We start from the raw sequence: 25,876 nt of genomic DNA on the forward strand, positions 1-25,876 counted from the left end.
GCGTTTCCAAGAAAACTCTCAGAGTTTTTACCTCCCAAAAATGCTAGAGCATCCAGGAAAACCATAGAGTTTTCCTGGAAATGCCTAGAGCAGCCGACGTGTGATGTTGCCGGTGCGATGACGTCATCACGGGTGATGTCATTTCGCCGCACACATGAAAACAGTCCCCCACAGGAGACTGCAGGGGACTTGGCAACCTTCTGCCAGAGGGAGGGAGAAAGAGGGCTCCTATCTGGTCACATTTGAAGAAGCTCAGCGCCAGACCATACAACTCCTCCAGACCAAAGCCCCAATGTCCCTCAAGGCCCAGCACTCTGTCACCACTGTCCCTGCTGGCATCGTTGTTATGTTGGCTTCCTACCCAGGCTGAACTGCCGGACTGACAATGGTAGGGAGCGGCCTAGCCTCTGGCTGGCCCAGCCTGGCATCCTCTGGTCTCGGGGTCAATTGAGACCTCCAGCCACTCCAAGCTTGGCACAGCCATGGCCGCCGCCACCTGCCTCACCCCCTGCTGCTCAGGTGGGCAGCCACATCTCAACTTCCTGCTCCCTCCTGATGACTCAGATCTTCTGGCTCGAAGTGGCCTGCTAAGGCTGGTAGGTGGGAAGGAGGGAGTGGCAGCACTCCCACATGGCCTTGCCTTCTTTCCCTTCATTCACTTCTCGTGTGCTTATTTGGGAGTGAGTCCCAGCCAGGGCTATTTTTGAGCTGGAGCACTGGCCAAGGCAGCTGAAACAGCATTCTAGTGTGTTCCGGCTCAAAAAAAGCCCTGGTGCCATGAATGATATTAGGTCCACAGCCTGCTGTGAGGAGGTGACATCAGCATGGATGTTGAACTCCCCAAAGATTATAAGCCATGGAAATGCCCATACCCAGCTGGTTGCCTCCTCAAGCAGGCATGGAAGGCTGTCTTCTGGCATGCTTGGACACCAGGAAGACAGCCAAACTCACCTCCGAGTCCCAGGCCACTAGGTCCATGGCCTTTCAGGAGGCAGCCTTGTCTGCATGGACACTGAAATCCCACTGAACCAAAAAACTCCAAGGGCCAGCTGACTGGCACACCAGTCAGACAGTCAAACTCTTTTCAGCGCCCCAGCCAGGCCAACACAACTGATATGGAGATCTTTGGTGCAGGGAGTGTCCTGGAGGAGAAAAAACACCAAAACTCCCTGATTTTTTGTTTGAGACTAATGGACGACCAAGAGACCCAGAGGGCAACTGTCTTACCCTCCCTGGTCCAGTTCTTGTTCACACATGCCAGATCCACTTTCTGTGTTGCAAAATTATTTTGCAGTCTGGTGGTTTTATTACTAAGTGCTTGGAGGGGGCACAGTGGGAGGGCTTCTAGTGTCCTGGCCCCACTGGTGAACCTCCTGATGGCACTTGGTTTTTTTGGCCACTGTGTGACACAGAGTGTTGGACTGGATGGGCCATTGGCCTGATCCAACATGGCTTCTCTTCTGTTCTTATGTGACACAGAGTGTTGGACTGGATGGGCCATTGGCCTGACCCAACATGGCTTCTCTTATGTTCTTATGTGACACAGAGTGTCGGACTGGATGGGCCATTGGCCTGGTCCAACATGGCTTCTCTTATGTGACACAGAGTGTTGGACTGGATGGGCCATTGGCCTGATCCAACATGGCTTCTCTTATGTTCTTATGTGTCACAGAGTGTTGGACTGGTTGGGCCATTGGCCTGATCCAACATGGCTTCTCTTAACGTTCTTATGTGACACAGAGTGTTGGACTGGATGGGCCATTGGCCTGATCCAACATGGCTTCTCTTCTGTTCTTATGTGACGCAGAGTGTTGGACTGGATGGGCCATTGGCCTGATCCAAGATGGCTTCTCTTATGTTCTTATATGTTCTTAATGGACTTGGCATTGCACAACCCCAGTGTCAGATAAATGTTTACCATCCTGTCCCGACTACCAGCATATCTCAGGATGGGACAAAGGTCCGAGAAAGAGCAAGCATAGCCATATCTCCATCCCCATCCCTTACAAAGCCTTCTCCCCCCCATCATACTTCCCTTGCTTCCCAGTTACTGGGATCCTCAGCCCCATGTTGGCCTCGCCCATGCAAAAGATATCTGGCTCCAAGTCTACCCTTTTCTAATACCCTTCACCCATCTAATTCCATCTGTTAATTGGCTTACATTAAATATTAACCTAACCAGATAATTTAGCTTCCTTCTGATTCCTGTTTGAATAAAATAAAATATAGTTTAATCTGTCCCACCCAACCCAGCAATCACTAACCTCCCTAATCAATTACGACTTTACCCCCTAAGCCCATATCAATAAATCCTATTCCGTTAATAAATCCAATTTAATTACTTAAATTAACCGAACGATCAAATATTATCTTAAATAATTAATTGGACAATCATTCCATCAAAAATCGGTCTTATTCTTTATCAAAATGGGTTCACTGTCCCTCTGGTGCAATCGGAAGAGCTCCTTGGATCCGGCCTGTTAGAAGTGTAAATAATGCATGTGAAATATCAAATGCCCCGTTGGCAGTATGATTGAAGGACTCGTATTCCTAATTTCTTCTCGCTGGTTTCCCAGCCTTTCCAGTTTTCCAGACAGATGCTCTGAATTCCATTTAATTGGGTCACAGGGGGCTTCCCTACATAGGTTCCATATGAGAACTTGGACGCCAAGTTTAAATCCCGGGATGTTGAGGCCATGTACGTAATACAGCAATTGATGAGATTATGTGGCGTTAAGGCAAACCTGCTGTTCTATGAATTCTCTTACTGGGATCAATGCCAGCCATCCCATGCTGCTATAACTACAAGCCATCCTATATGGAAGGTAGCAATAACAGCACAAAAGCCCTAATATTACCTCCCAAGTTCCCACTGAAGGCATCTACTGTTCAGTAATTGAGGGTCAGAAGTGGTCCGGACAACAAGTCGCCTGTTGCAGGAAACATCTGGTTACAGGAAGACCCGAGTGGTGATTGGCTTAATTCCAGGTATTACCGTTGCTGCGTTTGCTGCTAAAGGCTTCCAGGTAGGCTTAACAGAATTGGGCAATTGGGAAAATTGTTCCTGAGCTTTAATTGGATGGTTAACCTGTCACCCGAAGAGGAATGAGACGCAAGGAGAACACTCATCGTAACAAAATGTGTGTGTTGAATGAATGCGTGCATGTTGGGGCCCCACAAAGAATCATATTGGGGTGTGTCTGCATATGTAGCAGGTGAACAGTTGGTTTTTCTGCTTTTATGACTGTTGCTCGGTGCCCATTTTACTATTTGATCAGGAGTCCCCAAAGTGGTGCCCACCCAGCGCCGGTGCTAGGGTGCCGACGCAAAGCCAACACCCTAGACAAAGTGACGTCCCCACCCCGCCCTTTCCTCCACCCTCGCCTCTTTGGCAAGGGAGAAAGTGAGTGCAGTGGCATGGCGCAGCTTCTGAACCTGAGAGCTTCCTTAGTCTCCCAGCTTCCGGAAGCCAGGAGGTGGAGCAAGCTACAGCAACCGGGTGGGAAGGCAGGCCCAACCAGGTGCCCCCCTCCCCAGGCTGTGTTCCAAACAGCCACCTATGGCTGCCTAATGGACACACCAGCCCTGTGCCCACCAAGTGCTTTTAGAAAGTGGGCAAGGCTAGGTGGGGCTTTCGTCCAGCCTGGCTTCTGATCGACTGTACAGATTAAAAGGCATCCTATTAAACAGAGTGTCTGCCTGAAATGTTGAAGAAGTACAATCAGAGTTTTGGACAACCTTGATCCCTGTCATAGGCTGATTCCCCACCAGCCTTGTCCCATCTCATGCTCCTCTTCTCCAGGGGGCTTCCATCTGATTTTGCACACGCTGCCTTGGGGCTGCAACTCGCTCCGCCTCTTTCCTGCGACAAGCAAGAGCCTCTGAAAACCAGTTTCTGCTTGCTGCAGGAAATAGGCAGAGCGAGTCGCAGCCTCGCAGCAGCTTGTGCACAATCAGATGGAAGGCCTGCGGAGAAGAGGAGCATGAGACCGGGACAAGGCTAGTAAGGAATCGGTCATATTGTTCTTGGCTCTTCCTTCTGCAGCAGCCATTTTGTGATTGGCTCCACCTCCTGCGGCAGCCATCTTGTGATTGTGCCCACTGCCCTGTGTCGGAATTACAAAGGTACCCGCAGGATCAAAAATGTTGGGGACCCCTGCATTTGATGTCGTGAAGTAGTGATAATGATTACAAAAGAATAATCTGAGTACCTCTTTATTTCTTTTCCTAATAAGTATCTAGCACTTCTAAAAAACTAACAGATTTTGAACTCCATGATGCAGCAATATCTATGTGAGAATTTATTTTCTTGATTTATACCCCACCTTTCTCTCCAATGGGGACCCCAAGCAGCTGACATTATTTCTCCTCCATTTTATTCTCACTACAGTTCGGTGAGTCAGATTAGCCCGACCATGTGTGGCTAGCTCACCCAACAAATTAGGCATTCAGACCTGTCTCTCTCAGATTTTAGTCCAACACTCTCTGTCAAGTCTGCAGATTCAATGATGAGTCGGTGTGGATACAAAGACTCTATTTTATTGATACTGATAATTGTGGCCTAAGCCAGGTCTTGAAAAGACTAAAGTACATACAGTAGATACATTGCATATAAGGTACACTTCAAAGGGATTCCTACGGGGAGAGAGGATTGTGCAGAGGACATTCACACATAGATGTTACAAACACATTCTCATGTTGATTAGAGGCCCATTTGGCCTTGATACTCCCAGGCTCCTTCTTCTCCCCCAAGCCTGAGCTGAGAAGGTACAGATAAGACTTTTCACACATTACCATTTCAAAGCAGGAACAGTTCTCTGATAGGAGGGGGGAATAGGAGAGGATGAGCTAGCAGCATTTGGTTATACTTTGGTTCTACCCAGCATGCTCTTTGCTTGAGCCAGAGTTACAGACCGACTTGACACTCTCACCAAATGCACCATACTGGCTTGCAGAAAAACAGTATTTGAGAAACATCCTTCTAAACAAAGGTGTTACATGTACATATATACCAGGGGTGGCCAAACTGCGGCTTGGGAGCCACATGTGGCTCTTCCACACATATTGTGTGAAGCCCCCATCACCCCATTGGCTGGCTTGGAGAAGGCATTTGTCTCTTTAAATAACTTCTCCAAGCCAAGCCAGCCAGCGGCTTGGAGAATGCATCTAAAGAAAGAGCGCAATAAAATTTAGAGGCGGCAGACAGAGTTCCACGCATGTAAGCTCCTGTCCCAAATGAGGCCTGGTTCAGACGATCTATCACATGTTGAATCTTCCTTTTCTTGCCGCCTTCCACTTCTCCTAGCATTATGGTCTTTTCCAGTCACTTCTGTCTTCTCAAACTATCATTTAGGATTCTCTAAAGCTGGGGAGAGGAGTCCCAGGTTTGCAGAAAATCTAGAATTGTTAAGAAACCCTCTCCCCCCACCCTAGGGTTGCCAAGTCCAATTCAAGAAATATCTGGGGACTTTGGGGGTGGAGCCAGGAGACTTTGGGGGTGGAGCCAGGGGACATTAGTGGTGGAGCCAAGATCAAGGCTGTGGCAAGCATAATTGAACTCCAAAGGGAGTTCTGGCCATCACATTTAAAGGGACAACACACCTTTTCAATTCCTTCCTTCCACAGGAAATAATGAAGGATAGGGGCACCTTCTTTGGGGGCTCATAGAATTGGACCCTCTGGTCCAATCTTTTTGAAACTTGGGGGGTATTTTGGGGAGAGGTAGTATATGCTACACTGAAAATTTGGTGCCTCTACCCCAAAAAACAACTCCTCCAGAGCCCCAGATACCCACAGATCAATTCTCCATGATTTTCTATGGGAATAAATCTCCATAGGGAATAACAGAGTTCCCAGCAGACATTTCCCTCCCCTCCCCCCGCTTTCTGACGACCCTGAAGCGGGGGGAGGGCCTCCAAACTGGGGGATCCCCTGCCCCCACCTGGGGATTGGCAACCCTACCCCACCCCCAAAAACGAAAACATGCATCTGAGATGCCAAAGTTGCAAAAAAACAAACTTCCAGATCAGGATACATTTTAAATTCCTGCAGCAGCCTAAAAGCGGTGTGTAAAAACTGACGTTTTGCGAGGCAGAGTCTAGGACGTGGAGGAGGAGGAGGAGGTGAGGAAGGAAATAAGCCAGAAGTGACAACGAGGGGAGTGGGCAGTAAGTGGTAGGGATGGAGAGAAATGGGATTTCCCCGCACCTGTGAGTCTGTTGTAGCTCTCCACTAGTCTAATACTAAAAACACACAATCCTGAAGATAGTATAAAGTCTTGATGTGGGGGGGAAAGGGAAAGGTCCCCTGTGCGAGCACCAGTCGTTTCCGACTCTGGGGTGACGTTGCTTTCATAATGTTTTCACGGCAGACTTTTTAATGGGGTGGTTTGCCATTGCCTTCCCCAGTCATCTACACTTTCCCCCCAGCAAGCTGGGTGCTCATTTTACCGACCTTGGAAGGATGGAAGGCTGAGTCAACCTCGAGCCGGCTACCTGAAAACCCAGATACCGCTGGGGATCGAACGCAGGTCGTGAGCAGAGCTTAGGACTGCAGTACTGCAGCTTTAACACTCTGCGCCACGGGGCTCTCTGCAGCAGCCTAAAGGAAAGGAAAGGTCCCCTGTGCAAGCACCAGTCGTTTCCGACTCTGGGGTGACGTTGCTTTCACAACGTTTTCACGGCAGACTTTTTTATGGGGTGGTTTGCCATTGCTTTCCCCAATCATCTACACTTTCCCCCCAGCAAGCTGGGTGCTCATTTTACCGACCTCGGAAGGTTGGAAGGCTGAGTCAACCTCGAGCCGGCTACCTGAAAACCCAGCTACCGCTGGGGATCGAACTCAGGTCGTGAGCAGAGCTTAGGACTGCAGTACTGCAGCTTTAACACTCTGCGCCACGGAGCTCTCTGCAGCAGCCTAAAGGAAAGGAAAGGTCCCCTGTGCAAGCACCAGTCGTTTCCCACTCTGGGGTGACGTTGCTTTCACAACGTTTTCACGGCAGACTTTTTTAATGGGGTGGTTTACCATTGCCTTCCGCAATCATCTACACTTTCCCCCTAGCAAGCTCTGCTCACAACCTGAGTTCGATCCCTGGTGGAAGCTGGGTTTTCAGGTAGCCAGCTCAAGGTTGGCTCAGCCTTTCATACTTCCGAGGTCGGTAAAATGAGTACCCCGCCCCTGTGAGTCTGTTGTAGCCCTCCACTAGTCTAATACTAAAAACACACACAATTCTGAAGATTCTATAAAGTCTTGATGTGGGGGGGGGGGGATTATAAACCTTACTCTGGAAGAAGAGCCTCACCTTTGAACATCATCTGAGAACATGGTGCAAAATGGGGCCTTTTTTTATTAATCGTACACATTGGCTCGAAATGTGACTGTGGAAATTGCCTATCTTTCTGAGATCAATACCGCTGGCTGGAAGGGGGTCATTTCCTCCTCCATCACGGCTGTAAAGAAGAGAGTGGCGCTTCTCCTTTCCATTGCCACCGAGAATTAATTAATGCCATCTATCCTTCTGGCACTGACCCCAGGTTGTCATATTCCCTTTCCCCATTCATTGATCTGTAATATAACCTTCAACGTCCTGCGTGAGCCGCTAAGTAAAATCAAATGCATAATGGCCGTGCTCATGGACATCGTAACACCTGTGTACCGCCATGGGGTTGCACGAAAAGCTTTGGCACACAGCCGCAACATGGATAAATGAAACAATGCGCTCTTTTGCTGCCGTTAGGATTTCTGACGGCAAAGCAGAGTAGTTGGCATCTGTGTGGTTTAAGATTGCTCTTCCGTTTGCAGAGCTCCAAAGAAAGAATCGCCTCCTCCCCTAGGTTTGGATTTCTTTTTTAAAAAAAATATTCACCCTATTAGTGCCTAAGTGCATTATTCTTCTGGGGCAGCTCTGAAAGGTATTCATCAAGCGAAAACTAATTAATCTCCCCCCCTTTAAAAATACATCGCTGATGCCAAAAGCAATATCTTTTTGTCCTCCAAGGCAGATTAAACAGCAGCCAGTGACGTCTCCCAGCTAAACATAATGAGCAAAATGATCAGTTTCCGCAACTGTGCTTATCCGGGGTCTCAGAAAGCGGGTTGCTCGTCACAGTCTGAATTCTGTGTCTACTCTATACCAACCTTTCACGGCTGGAACGCTTGGTAGGTTTGTGCTCTGACAACGCAGGGAGCCAAAGCCAGTAGCAGGCACCTCCTGCACTCCAGGAAACGAATAATAAACAGAGATGCGTTTTTACAGTCTCACTGCAGGTATTGTAGGTGTGCCTCTGCTGATGGGTGCGGCAACGGAGGGGGAAGGCATCCGGCAGCGAGACTCAAGTGCTTTACTTATTCTCTTTTTAAAAATGCAGACTCGAGTTCTTAACAGAGAGAGCAGCGTAAGAGAACACCTCTGAGAGTTGAGTGAGCCAGGAGGGCGGTGCATTGCTGGGTGGAGACCTGGGACGGAAGGTAGAACCTCAACATCTTGGGGAGCCAAACATAGCAGGGTCAATGGGAGGACTGTTTCACCAGAGGTGGCTCTGACCTTTATGGCAGGGGTGTCAAACATGCTGCCCAGGGGCCAAATCAGGCCCCTGGAGGGCTCCTGTCAGGCCCCCGAGCAACTGGCTATCAGCTGCTTCCTTCTCCCTCTCTCTTAATTCCTTCCGCATCTCAGCTTGCTTTGCTCAATCGCACAGGAGTTACAGAGCAGAACCTCTATTTTCTCTAGTGGGGGGAAGGGGAGGCAGAGCTTGCTTTGCCAGGCTCTCTCCATTACACAGCACAGCTACTGAGCCAAGCCTCTCTTCCTTCTGTTGGCTGAGGCTCCTTCCCCTCCTGGCCCTCTGGGGAAGAAAGGAAAGAGCCAGAGCTTCCTTTGCCCAGTTCCCTGAGTCTCAAGGGAGAAATACAAAGAAAGCACCTTTAAGATCAACGAGTGCTAATGTTTTACGCATGCTTTAATTTTTTTAAAAAATAATTTTATAAAGTTTGTATCTCTGCTACCTAATGTTAAATAGATACATACATGGCCCGGCCCAACAAGGTCTCATTTATGTCAGATCCAGTCCTCATAACCAATGCGCTCAACACCTCTGCTTTATGGAGTAGCTGTATTTCATTTACGTCCCATCTGTGTTTCCTGTGGTAAACATCTTACGTCTGAAAGGGAGACGTGAATTCCCTAAACTATGCAGTGGATGTGTGAGAGAGCTATTGTACCGCCGTTGCTTTAGCTGCCTCCCGTCCTCTGAGAAATGTCTCCTAAGTGACTGTTCCACCTGATAATTAGCATTCTGCAAGAGTTGATACTTGAATTAGAATTTATTTTAGAATTAGAACATGTACGGCCTCGGCTGCGGGAACTGCACTGGCTGCCAATTGCGTACCGAGTCCGTTAGAAGGTGCTGGTCATTACCTTTAAAGCCCTATATGGCCGAGGACCTGCCTACCTTAGGGACCGTCTCTCTCCATACGTTCCCCAGAAAGCACTGAGATCTAGTTCACAAAATCTTCTGAAAATCCCTGGGCCAAAGGAGGCGAAGTTAAAAACAACTAGGGAGCAGGCCTTCTCGATTATGGCACCCCAATGGTGGAACCAGTTGCCAGAGGACGTGCGGGCCCTGCGGGATTTTAACCAGTTCCGTAGGGCATGTAAAACCGCCCTCTTTCAACTAGCCTTTTAAGTTGAACTTAGCAGTAACCTCAAGCCATCTTTATGTATACTGAGTTTGTAGCACCGTTAAGTTTTACTGGATTTTAGACTATTTATGTAATTTAATTAACGTATGAACAGTTTTATATTGTTATTGTTTTGATTTTATTGTTGATGTATCATGGTATGTACTATGTCCTGTAAGCCGCCCTGAGCCTGCCTCGGCGGGGAGGGTGGGGTATAAATAAAAATTTATTATTATTATTATTATTATTATTATTATTATTTTGTTTTCTTCCCAACCTGTCCCTTTCTCCTTTTGAATGGTGTTTCTTATTAAGCAAGTATATTGAATTTGTATTGCTTTAAGTGTATTAGCAGAAATATGGGGTTGGATCCAGTGCAGAATTTCCACTTGTGCTTGAGCACTTGCGTGAGTGAGCCTACAAGGGGAAAAAAAAGTGGTAGATGCTTGTGTTGTGCCACACTTATTGCATCCTTTGTGTTTCCACTTGCACAAAATCTTGTGCAATATCTGGGCATCTTAATGTGCTAGGTATTGTGCATGATCTTGTGCAAGCAGAACTGTTCTGTTTATGGAAGTAATACTTCTTCAGCTAGAGAGTAATTAACACAGAGAATTCACTGCTGCAAGAAGTAGTGACAGCTACAGGCATAGGCAGCTTCAAGAGGGGATTGGATAAACATCTGGAGGCGAGATGCATCAGTGGCTAATAGCCACAAAGGTATAGGTGGAACACCTTGTCTGGGACTGCGATGATCTGTATTTTTGGTGCTTGGGAGGCAAGAGTGACAGAGCTTCTGAAGTTCTGGCCCCACTGGTGGACTTCCTGATGGCACTGTGTGGCAGCGTGTTGGACTGGATGGGCCATTGGCCTGATCCAGTGTGACTTCTTTTATGTTCTTATGTAATCCCAGGTTCCACTCCCCCAATCTCCAGTAATTTCCCAACTCAGAACCCTGAATTCAGATTCCACCTTAGCCATAAACTCACCAGGTGGCTTTAGAGGCCAGCCTCTCTCCCCTTAGTTCCAACCTACAGCTTTATATGGTAGCAGTGGCAGGCTGGGTCTAAAAATACTGGTTGCCAGGAGATATAGGGGGCCCGACCACAATGATGGCTATCATTTAATTTGTATAATAAATAAATAAAATGTTCCGAAAATACAAAAGTGGAAAAAAGGTACAATTAAAACTTTTGCAAAATAAATGTATATATATTTAGTAATTACAGTGCACATATATTGTACATATTACTGGCAGTGTACAGTAGATGCTAAATGTAAATCCAGATTGCATTTTCTCCAGGGCAGCTGATCTCTGCCAGCCGGAGATCAGTTGTAAAAGTGGGAGATCCCCAGGCCCCACCTGGAGGCTGGCAACCCAAAATACAATGTAAATTTTAGCTGCGTTACAGTAATAATATTCGGACGTCTAATATATTTTCAAACTACTGAAAGGTCATTAACATTTTTAACATATTGTCTAATGTTTAAGGGGGCCCACTTCATCAAGGGCCTACAGGGCCCATAGGGTTGCTAAGTCTCATTCAAGAAATATCGGGGGACTTTGGGGGTGGGGCCAGGAGACATTGGGGGTGGAGCCAGGAACAAGGGTGTGACAAGCATAATTGAACTCCAAGGGAGTTCTGGCCATCACATTTAAAGGGACAGCACACCTTTTTAAATGTCTTCCTTCCATAGGAAATAATGAAGGAAAGGGGCGCCTTCTTTTGGGGCTCATAGAATTGGACCCCCTGGTCCAATTGTTTTGAAACTTAGGAGGGTACTTTGGGGAGAGGCACTAGATACTATACTGAAAATTTGGTGCCTCTACCTCAAAAAACAACTCCCCCAGAGACCCCGAAACCTCCAGATCAATTCCCCATTATACCCTATGAGAATCGATCTCCACATAGGGAATAATGAAGTGCTCAGCAGACATTTCCCTCCCCGCCCTGCACTGTTTCTGGCGACTCCGAAGTGAGGGATTGGCCTCTCTACTCATGAGTTGCAGCCAACTTCTTCAAAGTAACACAGACACATCATCCCAAGAGGAAGCCTTTCAATCGGAGATTGAAGCCTCCGGAGGTGGAAAGTCACATGGTGGCTGTGGGAGTGAGGCTTCCCTCTGCCGGCCAGCTGACTGGGGGCGGGAAGGAGCCTGGGAAAGTGAAGAACCCCTGCTGGGACCTGGGGATTGGCAAGCCTAAGGGCCCACTTGCCATTGGTCAAGCTGACACCCTGGTCGCCACTGTATGGTAGCAACACTGGCCTACTTTACTGAATTGTTGTAAACATCACTTTTAAAAAAATATCCCTGTCCCAACACAAAAAAACAGCAGCAGGGCAGCCTCTGATGCAAGTAGATATCTGAGTCTGCTCAGGGGACTGGAACTGGATTGCTCATTTTGCCCGTTCCATTGTGAGGACCCTCCTGGCTTCTGGAACACGGAGGGTGGGGGGGTCCCGTTGCCAGGGTGAGGCCATCAACAGAAGAGGGACAGAACAGTTGAGAAGAGTGTCAGTTGGGCCAGGCCAGGGGAAGGCGGTGGAGTCTGGCTGCTTCTCTCTGTCAAAAGAAGGCCGTTTGCCGCCAAGGCACAATGGCATAACCAGGAGCTGTTTCATGATGGAGAAATCCTCGATTCGGAGGGGAGTTGTCAAGACAAGCAACCATAAACATGGATATTTATAAAGCTTTGTCCTAAGCTGAACATCTCTCAAAAGTGACTGGCTTTCAGGCCAGGGGCTCCAGAATTTTCTTAGCTTCACTCTTGCTTTGAGTGGTCAGTGGATTACCTTCCTTCCTGAAGTGGTATCTTTGGTTCTATTCACTAAAATGAAGGTGTCGTCTTCATATTTTTAGCGCTAGAATGCAGCTTACTTTGCCTTAAAGACTTCCACATAATGTCTATAATTACAACCAGGCCTCAGATTCAGCAGGAGCTCACAGGAGCACAGCTCCTGAACCTTTCTGAGGGTTCCCCTTCTTCTTCCCCACCTACCTTATTCATTGAATAGCAGGTGCAGCTGCATAACAATTCTTGGATTAGGGTTAGGAGAGCAGGCAGCCAGCCAGCCACCAGGGGCTTTGCCACGCCCCCAGCAGTCCTCATTAACCCCTGGAGAAGCCCATGCCACCCTTTCTCCACTTTTTATGTGATCTTGGGTGGTGGGTGGCTTGCTGGCCTTTTGCTGGGATGGGCGGCCCAGGCGAGCGAGGCCTGCTTGGGCTGGCTGGATCACTAGCCAGCCGAAGCAGGCCTTACTTGCCCAGGGCTCTCCTTTCTTGCATCGGGTTGCTTTGGGCTGGGGGGCATATGCTAATGAGTTATGTTAATGAGCTCTGCCTCCTATTTTCCTATAAAACGACTGCTTACAACCATAAAATAATGAAGTGGGAAGCAGTTCTTAGGATTTGTTTATGAAATCCTTAAGGAACTCAGTGAATGGTGACTCTGGAATCGCAGCATAGGGACCTTGGGCTTCCCCTCTCCCCATATAGAGAGACAATCACTTTCCTCTTGGGTTGCCAACCACCAGATGGGGCCTGGAATTCTCCCAGAATTACAACTGGTCTTTGGCCTATGGAGAAAATGGCAGCTCAGAATGTAGACTGTATGACATCACATCCATGTTAAGCTCCCTCCCTTTCCCAGACGCTCTCAACCCCAGACAGATCTCAAACCGCCAGGAATTCCCAGTCAGAGCTGGCAATCGTCCTTTCCTCATTCTCCCCTACAGCTGGGTGATGGGGCATTGGCAAAAATGTTGGGTCACAATGGGGACCTCTGCATGATACCTCTTCAGACTTCGCTCCCCCTCACTTCCAGTTCTGGAAAGGAGGGGGGAGAAGGCTCCTCCCACGCTGGCTTCAAAAGACATGCGGCTGCCTCAAAGCCAGTGGGGCCCGGCCTCATTGCAGTGGGCGGGAGGGGGAAGCACGGCAGATGGGAGGGGGCTGGCGGGGGAGAGAGGCGAACTAGGAGGTTGTCTTGGGCACCAAGGGGGAGTCCAATTTGGCGCCCCTCCTCCCACAGCCTAGGCAACCTCCTAGTTTGCCTATTGGGTGTGCCGGCCTGTATGTAACCACCATCTCACAATCCAGTCTGAAGGAGTATCATGCAGAGGTCCCCATTGTGACCCAACATTTTTGCCAATGCCCCATCACCCAGCTGTAGGGGAGAATGAGGAAAGTACGATTGTCAGCTCTGACTGAGAATTCCTGGAGGTTTGAGATTGTCTGGGGTTGAGAGCCAGTAGGGCCTGGTTTTGTCACAGCAAGCTTGGGGGGGGGGGGGGTGCGCATGACAGAGCGCACGCAACGGAGAGAGGGTGGGAGGCGGTGGGGGGGGGCACCAGGCAGGAAGCCTGCCTGGGGTGCCATGTACCCTAAGGCCGGCACTGGTTACATATTTGAATACTTCTGTACAAAATAAATATCCTGGTTCACAGAAATCTAAGATGGCAGAGAGCAAATGCCTTCAGCATTTGACATGTTTCCCCTGACCATCATTCTGCCAAGTCCAATTCCTTCCTTTTCTCTTTTAATGTAAACTCGAATTCTTAGATTCAGGTGGGTAGCTCTGTTGGTGTGGAGCAATAGCGCAGTTTGAGTCTAGTGGCAACTTTAGGGAGCCAGTTTGGAGAAGTCCTTGATGCACCCTTTCTCCACTTCTGATGTGATTTTGGGTGGCAGGTGGCTTGCTGGACTTTTGACTAGGGAGGGCAGGCCAGGAGAGCGCCAGGCGACTGAGGCCTGCTTGGGCTGGCTGGATCTCTAGGCAGCCCAAGCAGACCTCGCTCACCTGGGGCTCTCCTTTCTTGAGTCGGGCTGCTTTTGGCTGGTGGGAGGCAGCAAATGCTAATGAGTTGGTCAGCAGTAGATCAGTTAGGATCAAGTCCAGTAGCATCTTAACCACCAACAAGAGTTTCAGGGTATCAGCTTTTGAGACATCAGAGGTACTAGACTCAAACCTAGAAGACTTGGTTGTTTGAACAACCCGATCCTTTATCCTTAATTCCAGACCTTGCTGATGTAACAGTCATGATGCTGAAAAACCTCTTTTTTCCCCTTTCTGCAGACTTTCTCTTACCCTCATGATCTTTGTAAACTATGGAGGCGGTGGATACTGGTTCTTCGAGCACGCGGCCTGGAACGGTACGGTACCAAGTCCCTTTCACTTTGCTTTCTCCCCGAGCACTTTCCACAACTCAGCAATCCCATTATCGATCTCCAAAAGAAAAAAGGAATTAATATGGCCGACCATCTCCTTTGTAGGTAAAGAGTATTTAACAATGAACTCTGCTTAAACTTCATAAAAGCCTCTTCAGCAAATCAGCAGGAAAAAAAAAAGTATTGATCTTAAAATAAGCATGTGAATGCTAATTGTATTTTGCCTTTCCACGGGAGGACCATTACTTTATTTAGCTGGAGTTCATCCTTTAATTTTATTGTCTCGGTGCATTGTCTACGAGGCCATTTTCTTTAGGTTTAAGCAAGGTCTGTAACGGCTCCGTTCTGCTGACCCTTCCTTTTTCGCAAGAAGCATATTGACTTCTGAAAGCTCGAGAAGCTTTTAAGATCATGTTACAGTCGCCCAAATCTGAGTTACATATTGTGTAACAATGGTTTCCTGTTATTGGGCTCTCGGTTAAATGGATTAGCATGATGCCAAGTACAATAATTGCCTCGCTCTGTATTTTAGCTCAGAAATCAATTGACGGTACTTCTGAATCGCCATCTTCATAACACCAGCTTTAATTACATGCACAGTTTAATCTGGGGAAACCACATGTATTTTCCAGTCCGGCCTCAGTCACAAGAGCATTGGTTTGGTGGATCTCCTCTTACAACTTGTCAACGCTCAACAAATGTTTCTTGAAATATTCCTCGGTCCCTGCCAATTGGCAGCGGTCCACTGAACCTGTGAAGCAAAGTTAGAGTTGTCCACGTGTCTTTTGTGCTCGGTAGTTACCGGGTGGGAAAAGTTGTATATGCTAAAACTGAAGGGCGAATTTTCATTTCTTTTTTCTTTTCTGAATGTCTCATCATGTATCACAACCGTCACAAACTTACAGGGCTATCATCACATTACTACATCAGGTCTGGCCATGCTGCTACCCACCAAGCTGGACACACCCTCTCCCCCAGCCATTTATGGGATATATCTCTCTTCTTCTTTTTTTCTTTTTTGTAGAAAAAGCCCAGCAGGAACTCATTTGGATATTAGGCAGCACTCCCTGAAGTCTCCATTGTTTCACACAGGGCTTTTTATAGAGAAAGTCCAGCAGGAATTTATTTGCATATTAGGCCACATCCCCTGGTGTTAGCATTGTTTCACACAGGGCGTTTTTGTAGAAAAAGCCCAGCAGGGACTCATTTGCATATTAGGCCACACCCCCTAAGCCAGCCGGAACTGTGTTCCTGTGCGTTCCTGCTCAAGAAAAAGCCCTGGATCTGTCAAGACATTGACAACTGTACTGTGTTCAATGTCCTAAGTGCCTGGCAACCCCCCCAGGAAGTTTCTGGAACTCCTGGTTGGCTGCCATCATTGTTGACTTGGTCACCTTCATCTTGGTAGGTGACAGTTTGGGCAGGCTGGTGTGAAATGTGTAATATTAGAATTGACCCTCATGGGAAGTTATTTCTGCAGCAAAAAGTGTGATTCCTACAGTTCTGAGTGGTGAAGGCTGTCGGCTTAGGCGTCTTTAAACAAAGGCTTAGACCAGTCCGTAAAAGAGGGCTCTTTCATTGGCTGTTTGCCATGCTAGCTAAATGGAACCTCCACATACAAGGCAGTATACCCTAAATATCAGGGGCTGAGATGGGGAACGGCAGTCACCTTCATGTCCTGATCATAAAAAAAAAAGTAAAGGTAGTCCCCTGTGCAAACACCAGTCGTTTCCGACTCTGGGGTGACATTGCTTTCACAATGTTTTCATGGCAGACTTTTTATGGGGTGGTTTGCCATTGCCTTCCCCAGTCTTCTACACTTCCCCCCCCCAGCAAGCTGGGTACTCATTTTACCAACCTCGGAAGGATGGAAGGCTGAGTCAACCCGAGCCGTCTACCTAAAACCAGCTTCCACTGGGATTGAACTCAGGTCGTGAGCAGAGAGTTCAGACTGCAGTACTGCAGCTTTACCATGGGGCTCATAGATTTCCTTTATTTAAGGGAATTTCTGGGCCACATCACCAGAGAACGTGCTTAAGATATCTGACTGACTGTTGTTTGGACACAAAACGCTGGGCTGACTGAACTGCCGTCTGATCCAGCAAGATGATTTTGTATGTTCTTAACAGTCTAGCGAACTCACTGCTGAAATGATGTTTGAATGGAAGGGCACGTTTCAAATGCCAGCTCACAGTTAGCCACTACATGTTTTTTTTTTAAAAAAAATATGACCTTTTAAAAAAATGTTCCCAGTTCTAATTTTTCTTTTTGTATTTTACTTGTAGGACTGACAGTTGCAGACTTGGTCATGCCATGGTAAGCGAACATAAATCCCTGCTGGATCAGACCAGCGGTCCATCTCATCCAGCATCCTGTCTCACCCAGTGGCCAACCAGTTCCTCTGGAGGTCCAACATAAGAACATAAGAGAAGCCATGTTAGATCAGGCCAATGGCCCATCCAGTCCAACACTCTGTGTCACATAAGAACATAAGAGAAGCCATGTTGGATCAGGCCAGCGGCCCATCTAGTCCAACACTCTGTGTCACGTAAGAACATAAGAGAAGCCATGTTGGATCAGGCCAATGTCCCATCCAGTCCGACACTCTGTGTCACATAAGAACATAAGAGAAGCCATGTTGGATCAGGCCAGTGGCCCATCCAGTCCAACACTCTGTGTCACACAGTGGCAATTTTTATATATATATATATATATATATATATATATATATATATATATATATATATATATATATATATATATATATACACACACACACACACACACACACACTGTGGCTAATAGCCACTGATGGACCTCTGCTCCATATTTTTATCTAAACCCCTCTTGAAGGTGGCTATGCTTGTGGCCGCCACCACCTCCTGTGGCAGTGAATTCCACATGTTAATCACCCTTTGGGTGAAGAAGTACTTCCTTTTATCTGTTTTAACCTGTCTGCTCAGCAATTTCATCGAATGCCCACGAGTTCTTGTATTGTGAGAAAGGGAGAAAAGTACTTCTTTCTCTGCTTTCTCCATCCCATGCATTATCTTGTAAACCTCTATCATGTCACCCCACAGTCGACGTTTCTCCAAGCTAAAGAGTCCCAAGCGTTTCAACCTTTCTTCATAGGGAAAGTGTTCCAGCCCTTTAATCATTCCAGTTGCCCTTTTCTGGACTTTCTCCAATGCTATAATATCCTTTCTGAGGTGCGGCGACCAGAACTGCACACAGTACTCCAAATGAGACCGCACCATCGATTTATACAGGGGCATTATGATACTGGCTGATTTGTTTTCAATTCCCTTCCTAATAACAGGGCATAGAGGCTAAGGGCCTTCATTAGAATGTAAGAAGAGCCTTGCTGGATCAGACCAGTAGTCCATCTAGTCCAGCATTCTGTCTCACACAGTGGCCAACCAGTTTCTCTGGAGCTCCAACATTTCCCACCTTCTTAGGATCTGGCCTTACTGAGTTGTTAGGAATAGGATTTCTTGGTCATAATGAGAGCATTTTACTCTTAATGAAAATGGGACCAATAATGGCAGAGGAACCCATGTTCCTCTTAAGGGCAGTTATTTTGGCCGAGGTCAATATCTATTCTGTTCAATCCCCTTTTCTGAAAAGAGAGTTCCTTTTCCATAGTTCTTCCCCTCCCCCCCGCAAAAAAAAAATAGTATCTTCAGTTCCGTTCACTAAAATGAAGGTATCTTCTTCACATTTTTAGAGCTAGAAAGCAGCTTATTTGCCTTAAAGCCTTCCACATAATGTAAAATGGCTCCTCTTCTTCTTTATAAGAGGAACAGCTTGAAAAGCTGCATCTACTGTAAAATCATTGTCCTGAGCTGAATGCATATCTAGCTTTTTCATCACACTAAATATTATTAAAAATCCCCAAAGACACATTCAGTTCCTAATCAGACTCTCTGCCGTCTAAATTCCGGTAACTGTTTTCAAGACTGAACAAAATAGGAGTCGATTGCACCTTTAAGACCAACTTAGTTTTATTCAGAAGGTGAGCTTTTGTGTGCATGCACACTTCTTCAGACGAGGAATGAGGGACAGTAAGCAGAGCCACATATAGCTGGTGGGGTTTGGAACGCCGAGTGGTACAAAGTTAAAATCCAATAGCAGAATAGTAAAATTAACAAATTCAGAAAACCTTTGATCTGGGTTGCATTCGCGTGGGAAACCATAAAACAGCAACATGTTAGAATGTGAGAATGCCTGTTAATTATTCTATTGCTAATAAACCTGGGTCAAAAAGAAGGCATTTCTTTCCCAGAAGTTTTTCCTGTCCAACTAATTTACCTTTTAACATGTAACATAAATATATACACCATTCTAGTTTGCCATTAGGAAAATATAAAATACATTAAAATATAGTAGAAGGTGGGTTTAATATATGTAATGAAATAAACAGCCAATATCCCTTGTTTGAGTATGTCAATACAAAAGTATTATTCTGATACATTATCCTAAAAGAGAAATACATTGGAATACTGTGGATATATCGCCCTACTTGGTGAAAGTGGGTTTAGCATATGTAATGAGATAAAAAAACAAAACAACATCTCTGTTCAGTCCTGGAGAGGTGTTTGTTCCAAGTTTCATAACAGTTTGTAATTCAGCAATTCCCCTCTCCATTCTGTTTTTGAAGTTCTGAGAGTGGGTTTAGCATCTGTAATGAGATAAAAAACCAATATCCCTGTTCAGTCCTGGGGAGGTGTTTGTTCCAAGTTTCATAATAATTTGTAATTCAGCAATTTCTCTGTCCATTCTGTTCTTGAAGTTCCTTTGCAGTAAAACAGCTACTTTGAGGTCACTCATTGAATGTTTTGGAAGGTTAAAGTGTTCCCCCACAGGTTTCTCAGTTCTGTAATTCCTGATGTCAGATTTCTGTCCATTTATCCTTTGGTGGAGGTTTTGTCCTGTTTGCCCTATGTAGAGAACTGAAGGGCATTGTTGGCATTTAATGGCGTATATAATGTTGGAAGATGATCAAGTGAATAAGCCTAAGACGGTGTAGTTAATGCTGTTAGGTCCAGTGATTGTGTTGTCTGGGTGTCTGTGGCAGCAAAGTTGGCACTTGGGGTTTTTTGCAAGCTCTGGTACCAGTGTCCATGCTCAGATGAGATGATGTATTGTGAGTGAGGAGTTGTTTGAGATTAGGGGGCTGTCTGTGTGCAAGAAAAGGTTTACCCCCTCGTACTTTTGAAAGAGAGCTGTCACTATTCAATAGAGGCTTAATGCCAATAAAGGTCTATGGTATGGTATGGTATTCAATAGAGGTTGTAAGTTGTTGATGATACCTTGAACTGTTTTCAGTTGAGAGTTGTGTGTGACCACTAGTGTGTTCTGTTATTGTCTTTTTTGGGTTTGTCTTGTAGCAGGTTTTCTCTGGGTATCATTCTGGCTTTGTTAATCTGTTTCCTGATTTCCTCAGGTGGGTACTTTAGTTCTAAAAAGGTTTGTTGTAGATCCCTCAGGTGAGAATCTCTGTCAGCAGGATTGGAGCAAATGCGGCTGTAGTGTATAGCCTGGCTGTATACAATGGATCGTTTGGTATGTTTGGGATGGTAGCTGGAGGCATGCAGGTATGTTTGTCGGTCAGTAGGTTTCCAGTATAAGGTAGTGTCTATGCATCCACTGTGTATTTAACAGTGGTGTCCAGAAAATGTATTTCTTGCGTAGACTGGTTCATTGTCAGGTTGATGGTGGGGTGGAAGTCATTGAATGCCTGGTGAAATGCATCCAGGGCTTCTTTACCATGTGTCCAGACCACAAAAATGTCATCAATGTAATGCAGGTATAAGGTAGGTAGGAGTGGGTGGGAGTCTAGGAAGCGTTGCTCCAAGTCAGCCATGAAGATGTTAGCATATTGTGGGGCCATGCGGGAGCCCATGGCTGTACCATTGATCTGTAGGAAAAGTTCATTGCCAAATCTGAAGTAGTTATGGGTGAGAACAAAATGGCACAGTTTGGTGGCAAAGTCAGCTGTGTTTTTATCAGAGATTATATTACTTACAGCTTGTAATCCATCTTGGTGTGGGATGTTGGTATATAAAGATTCCACATCCATGGTGGCTAAGATAGTGTTCTCTGGAAGGTTGTTCAAAGATTGTATTTTCCTCAGAACATCTGTAGTATCACGAACATAACTGGGAGTACTGGTGGCATAGGGTCTTAGAATAGAGTCCATATATCCAGATGGTGCCTATCCCTGACACAATGGGACGTCCCGGGTTGCCTGGTTTGTGTATTTTGGGTAGAAGATAAAAAGTACCCGGTCGAGGTTCCTGTGATGTGTCTGACAGGATCTGTTCCTGAATGCTCAGTGGTAATTCTTTTGTAATCTTGTTCAATTCTTTTTTTGTAATCCTGTGTGGGGTCTGAGTCCGGTGGTTTGTCAAATGAAGGATTTGAGAGTTGTCTTTGAGCCTCCTTGATGTAGCCTGATGTGTTCATGATGACAACAGCTCCTCATTTGTCTGCCTCTTTAATTGTAATGTCCATCTTGTTCCTGAGACTGTCTATGGCCTTCCTTTCAGCATGGTTGAGATTCTGCTGTGCGTGGTGTTGTTTGTTGATCACATCAGTTTGGACCTTCTGGTGAAAGCACTCAATGTAGTGATCCAGTGTGGCATTGCGACCGTTGGGTGGAGTCCATGTGGAGTTTTTTTTTCTTGTAATGTTGTTTTGTTGGTATGATGCGGCAAGTATCCTGTCCATTGTTGGGTTGTAGGGATGGTGAATGTTCTCCAGCGGAGTGTGTGATGCTATGTTGTGAAGATGTGGTATGTTCTTCCTTGTTCTGTTCATGTGTATGTTGGAAATATTCCTTTAGGCAAAGACGGCGGGAAAAGGTTCCCAGGTTCCCACAGATATTAGATATTAGCTCTTTTCTCTCTGCCATGTTCTTTCCTCTTTTCCTGTGTCTCGAACCAAGTACATAAGCTAGCCAGCCAAACAGGTTTCTCTTCTTGCATTCTCCCCACCATCAATCTATCTGTGACTGTCAGAGGGAACAAAAACCATCTAACTCAGCATTTTGTCAGCCTCATATCCCCTTCCTCATCTCGGCCCAGTCACTAGGGGGGTATTTGCCTTTTTTGCTTCAACAGGAAAAGAAAGAGGCACATGTAATGGAGTTTATTTAGACTCCCTTGCTTTAAGTAAGCAAGTTTTTAATCTAGCGTGTGCATTCCTGTAATGTAGGTTTGATGTTAATGGGTTGTAAAGTGGGTAATAATTTTCCTACTGGCCCCCTTCAATCAGATTAGATCATGTTATTGACCACGCCGTTCGTTTTATAACCACAATCATATTGCGGAGGAAGGGCTTTGGCAACTTGTGCCGTTGTAAGTGCCCATTAAGACAAAGAATGGCAGATTTGCACATTGGGCATTTTTTTTTTGTTTTCTAAAAAAATATTGCCTTTTCCCTGCAGACCGTTTTCCTGGCCACATCCTGAATTAGCATCTTTCCATCCGTCTCAGGTTTACATGATCTCTTGCTGGGTGGTAGCTGATTGCTTGAGACATTTCTTTTATAAGATATGATTGCAAGTCAGATTGTGGATATATCTCCTTTGAGCCAGTGTTGCTATTCATCCTCTAGTGTTGCCTAGCCTTTTTATCTCAGCTTTTAGTTAGCTTTATTAAAATCTCATTCCGGCATCTTCGTTTGACCACCTTCTTTTCATCTTCTCTGCACCTTCCCAAATAATATCAAAACCTCTCCCTCTGTTTGGTCACATTGCAAATAGTCATCAACTAATATGTTCTTTCAGTGACATTTTCATTTTGAAAAAGAACACTGTAGATTAGGGGTGTCTAACATGCAGCCCAGGGGCTGAATCAGGTCCCCAGAGAGCTCCTATCAGGTCCCCGAGCAACTGGCTGTCCTCTGCTTCCTTCTCCCTCTCTCTTGCTTCCTTCTGCATCACAGGTTGCTTTACAAGGCTTGCTCAATTGCACAGGAGCTACAGAGCAAAATCTCTATTTTCTCAATTGGCTGAGGCTCCTCCCTTGGGGAGGAAGGAGGAAAGGCAGAGCTTGTCTTTCCAACCTCTCTCAGTTGCTCAGCAGAGAAACTGAGGCAAGTCTCTCTTCCTTCTATTGGCTGAGGCTCCTCCCCCTCTCAGGCTCCTGAGGAACAAAGGAAAGAGCCAGAGCTTCCTTTGCCCATTCCCTAGCTCCCATGGGAGAAATACAAAGAAAGCACCTTTAAGACCAAGTGCTAATGTTTTAAGCATGTTTTTAGTTTTTTTAAAAATTAATTGTGCTCGTCTGTGTCCTTTATAAAGTTTATATCTCTGCTACCTAATCTCAAATAGGTACAGACATTCAGAATTTAATTCACATTTAATTCAGAAGTAAAACATCATAAAACAGTTTCAATAGTCAAAACAGCATATTCAGAAGAGACAGGCGCTATCTCAGGCATAAGCGGCAAACATATAACAGCACGTATGGCCAGTGACTGTCAGCTCTATATATGTACCATGAGTGTAAAATGGTGGAGGAAAGTGATGGCATTCAAAGGGATGCCCGCCAGATCAATTAAAAGCCTGGTGGAAAAGTTCCATCTTGCAAGCCCTGCAGAACTTTGAAAAGTCCCGCGGGGCTCGAATCTCCACAGGGAGCTCCACCGGGGGGGGGGGTGCTCATATTGCGAAAGGCAGTCCCATAGATATGCAGGCTAGGGTTGCCAATCCCCAGGTGGGGGCAGGGGATCCCCTGGTTTGGAGGCCCTCCCCCCCACTTCACGGTCATCAGAAAGCAGGGGGAGGGGAGGGAAACGTCTGCTTGGATCTCTATTCCCTATGGAGAATTATTCTCATAGGAAATAATGGAGAATTGATCCGCGGGTATTTGGGGCTCTGGGGGGGCTGTTCTTTGAGGTAGAGGCACCAAATTATCAGTATAGCATCCGGTGCCTCTTCCCAAAATACTGCCCCCCCCCCAAGATTCAAAAAGATTGGCTTGTCACAACCTTGGACCAGGGGCTCCAATTCTATGAGCCCCAAAAGAAGGTGCCCCTAACCTTCATTATTTCCTATGGAAGGAAGGCATTTAAAGGGGTGCGATCCCTTTAAATGTGATGGCCAGAACTCCCTTTGGAGTTCAATGATGCCTGTCACAACCTTGCTCCTGGCTTTGCCCCCAGTGTCTTCTGGCTCCACCCCCAAAGTCCCCAGATATTTCTTGAATGGGACTTGGCAACCCTAAAGACCCCTTCGAAAGATGCCATGAGAGGCCAAGTAAAACCTGTTCATTTGAACCCGGCTATATTCTAATTGAACGTTCTCTGATCCTTAGCGTGGGAGTTCTGAGAGTAAGAAGAGTGCAAATAAAGCTATTCAACCCTTTATTTGCCCACCCTCAGTTTACCTTTTCTTCAGTCACGCTCAGTAAACTAGGGTTGCCAACCTCCAGGTAGTAGCTGGAGAGCTGCTAGGATTATAGCTGATCTCCAGGTGACAGAGATCAGTGCCTCTGGAGAAAATGGCTGCTCTGGAAGGTGGACTCTGTGACATTATCCCCCACGGAAGTTCCTCTTCAAACCCTGCCTTCTCCACACCCCATCTTCAAAATCTCCAGGAATTCCCCCAACCAGGAGCTGACAGCCCTATCAGAAACATAAAATGATTTGACTTCCTGTTTGGCTGGAAGACAGTCTGCAGCTCCCTAACAGAGGGGGATTTTATTGTCACTGTTCAGGGTATTAAAGACCCCTGATAAGGTCTATGCTCATTAACCCTAGGCAAGGGTTAACCCAAGACGACTTATCTTCCTTTAATGCTGTTGATATCGAACTGGAGCAGTCAGGGAGCTGACTCCTTCATTTCTTGATGTCCGGCAATGGAATGTCAACCATCGTCTGCAGTGACTCTAAAGTGACTTCGGTCACTTAAGGCTGTCGGAATCCAAGCACGCTAGAAGGACTGATTTTAATTGCAAGAAAATAGCAGCCGGGGGAGTTGAGAACATCTAAAAGGTAGACTCATCATTCTTATCTTCACTCTGAGAGACTTTGAATATAGTTTAAACACTGAGTGGATTAATAACAGACGAAGGCAAAGCATAATTGAATGAAAAAAAACTTTTACCTTGTTAAGCTGAGCTCTGTGGCTTTGGATGTGAACAACAGCAAAAAAAAAAAAAAACCTTTCAAGATAAGAGTGAAAGTTGGCAATGGGAGGCTGGTGACGCAGAAGAAAGAAAAGAGAGTTGCCGTGTATATATGCCCATAAACTGCAGAACCTAGAATGAACTGAGCTGAGTGGGGGCACAGCAGGAAAAGAATTCAGCTTGGGAAAACTGAACGCCGTAAAAACAATTGCCTTCAAAGATATTTTGGAGAAAGGACATATTGTTGTGAATTTTTGTGGTTGCGGTTTCTTCATGCAGCTCAAAAAACTGCGAGATTAGACACGAGATCAGTCTAAGCTGTGACAGGAAGTGAAACTAAAAGGGGCTGGACAATAAATCAGAGCCTATAAGGACAACAAGAGCTGTGACATCCGACCTTTGAACTAGGAAGGAATTGAGTCCAAGACTCAGATCAAGAAAGACGAAGAGAGACCTCTCTAGGCTGGAACTGTACCATAGAGAAATAACGATTGCCATTTTAAAAGGGAGAAAAACTGTCAAAATTGTTAAAATTCAATATCTTTGCTCAGGAAGAAGGGAGAAAAACGAAACTAGTCTCATCTGAAAGAACTGGCTCTAAGCTATTGGATTGGATGCTAAATTTTATGTGGGGATTTTTTTAAGGTTTGGTGATTTTTTATATGTCAGTAGAAAGAACAACACGTGCAAGAGCCCAATCATTTGACAAGATGCAGGCTCAATTTGACGCTCTGGAGGCAAAAATGTTAAAAGCTATGGACAAATTGCATTTGGCAATAAAAAAAGATATTAAAAAAGAAGTTGGAGACCTTAAGAAGGAGATAGAGAATTTTAAGGAAGAGACTCAAAATAAAGTGAAAGAGGTAGAGATGAAAGTGGATACACAGGC

General features: G+C 46.0%; 1 protein-coding gene across 1 annotated transcript in view; it reads left to right on the plus strand.

The window, feature by feature from the left end:
* LOC132573491 (heparan-alpha-glucosaminide N-acetyltransferase-like) overlaps positions 1 to 25,876 on the plus strand; it is a 311,892-nt gene that overhangs the window by 127,826 nt on the left and 158,190 nt on the right. The window contains exons 5-6 of the mRNA XM_060240983.1: positions 14,760 to 14,836; positions 17,137 to 17,167. Of these exons, the coding sequence (XP_060096966.1) occupies positions 14,760 to 14,836; positions 17,137 to 17,167 (108 nt within the window). The remainder of the gene's footprint in view (positions 1 to 14,759; positions 14,837 to 17,136; positions 17,168 to 25,876) is intronic.

This window comes from Heteronotia binoei, chromosome 6, assembly GCF_032191835.1.
Source record: "Heteronotia binoei isolate CCM8104 ecotype False Entrance Well chromosome 6, APGP_CSIRO_Hbin_v1, whole genome shotgun sequence".
NCBI lineage: Eukaryota > Metazoa > Chordata > Lepidosauria > Squamata > Gekkonidae > Heteronotia > Heteronotia binoei.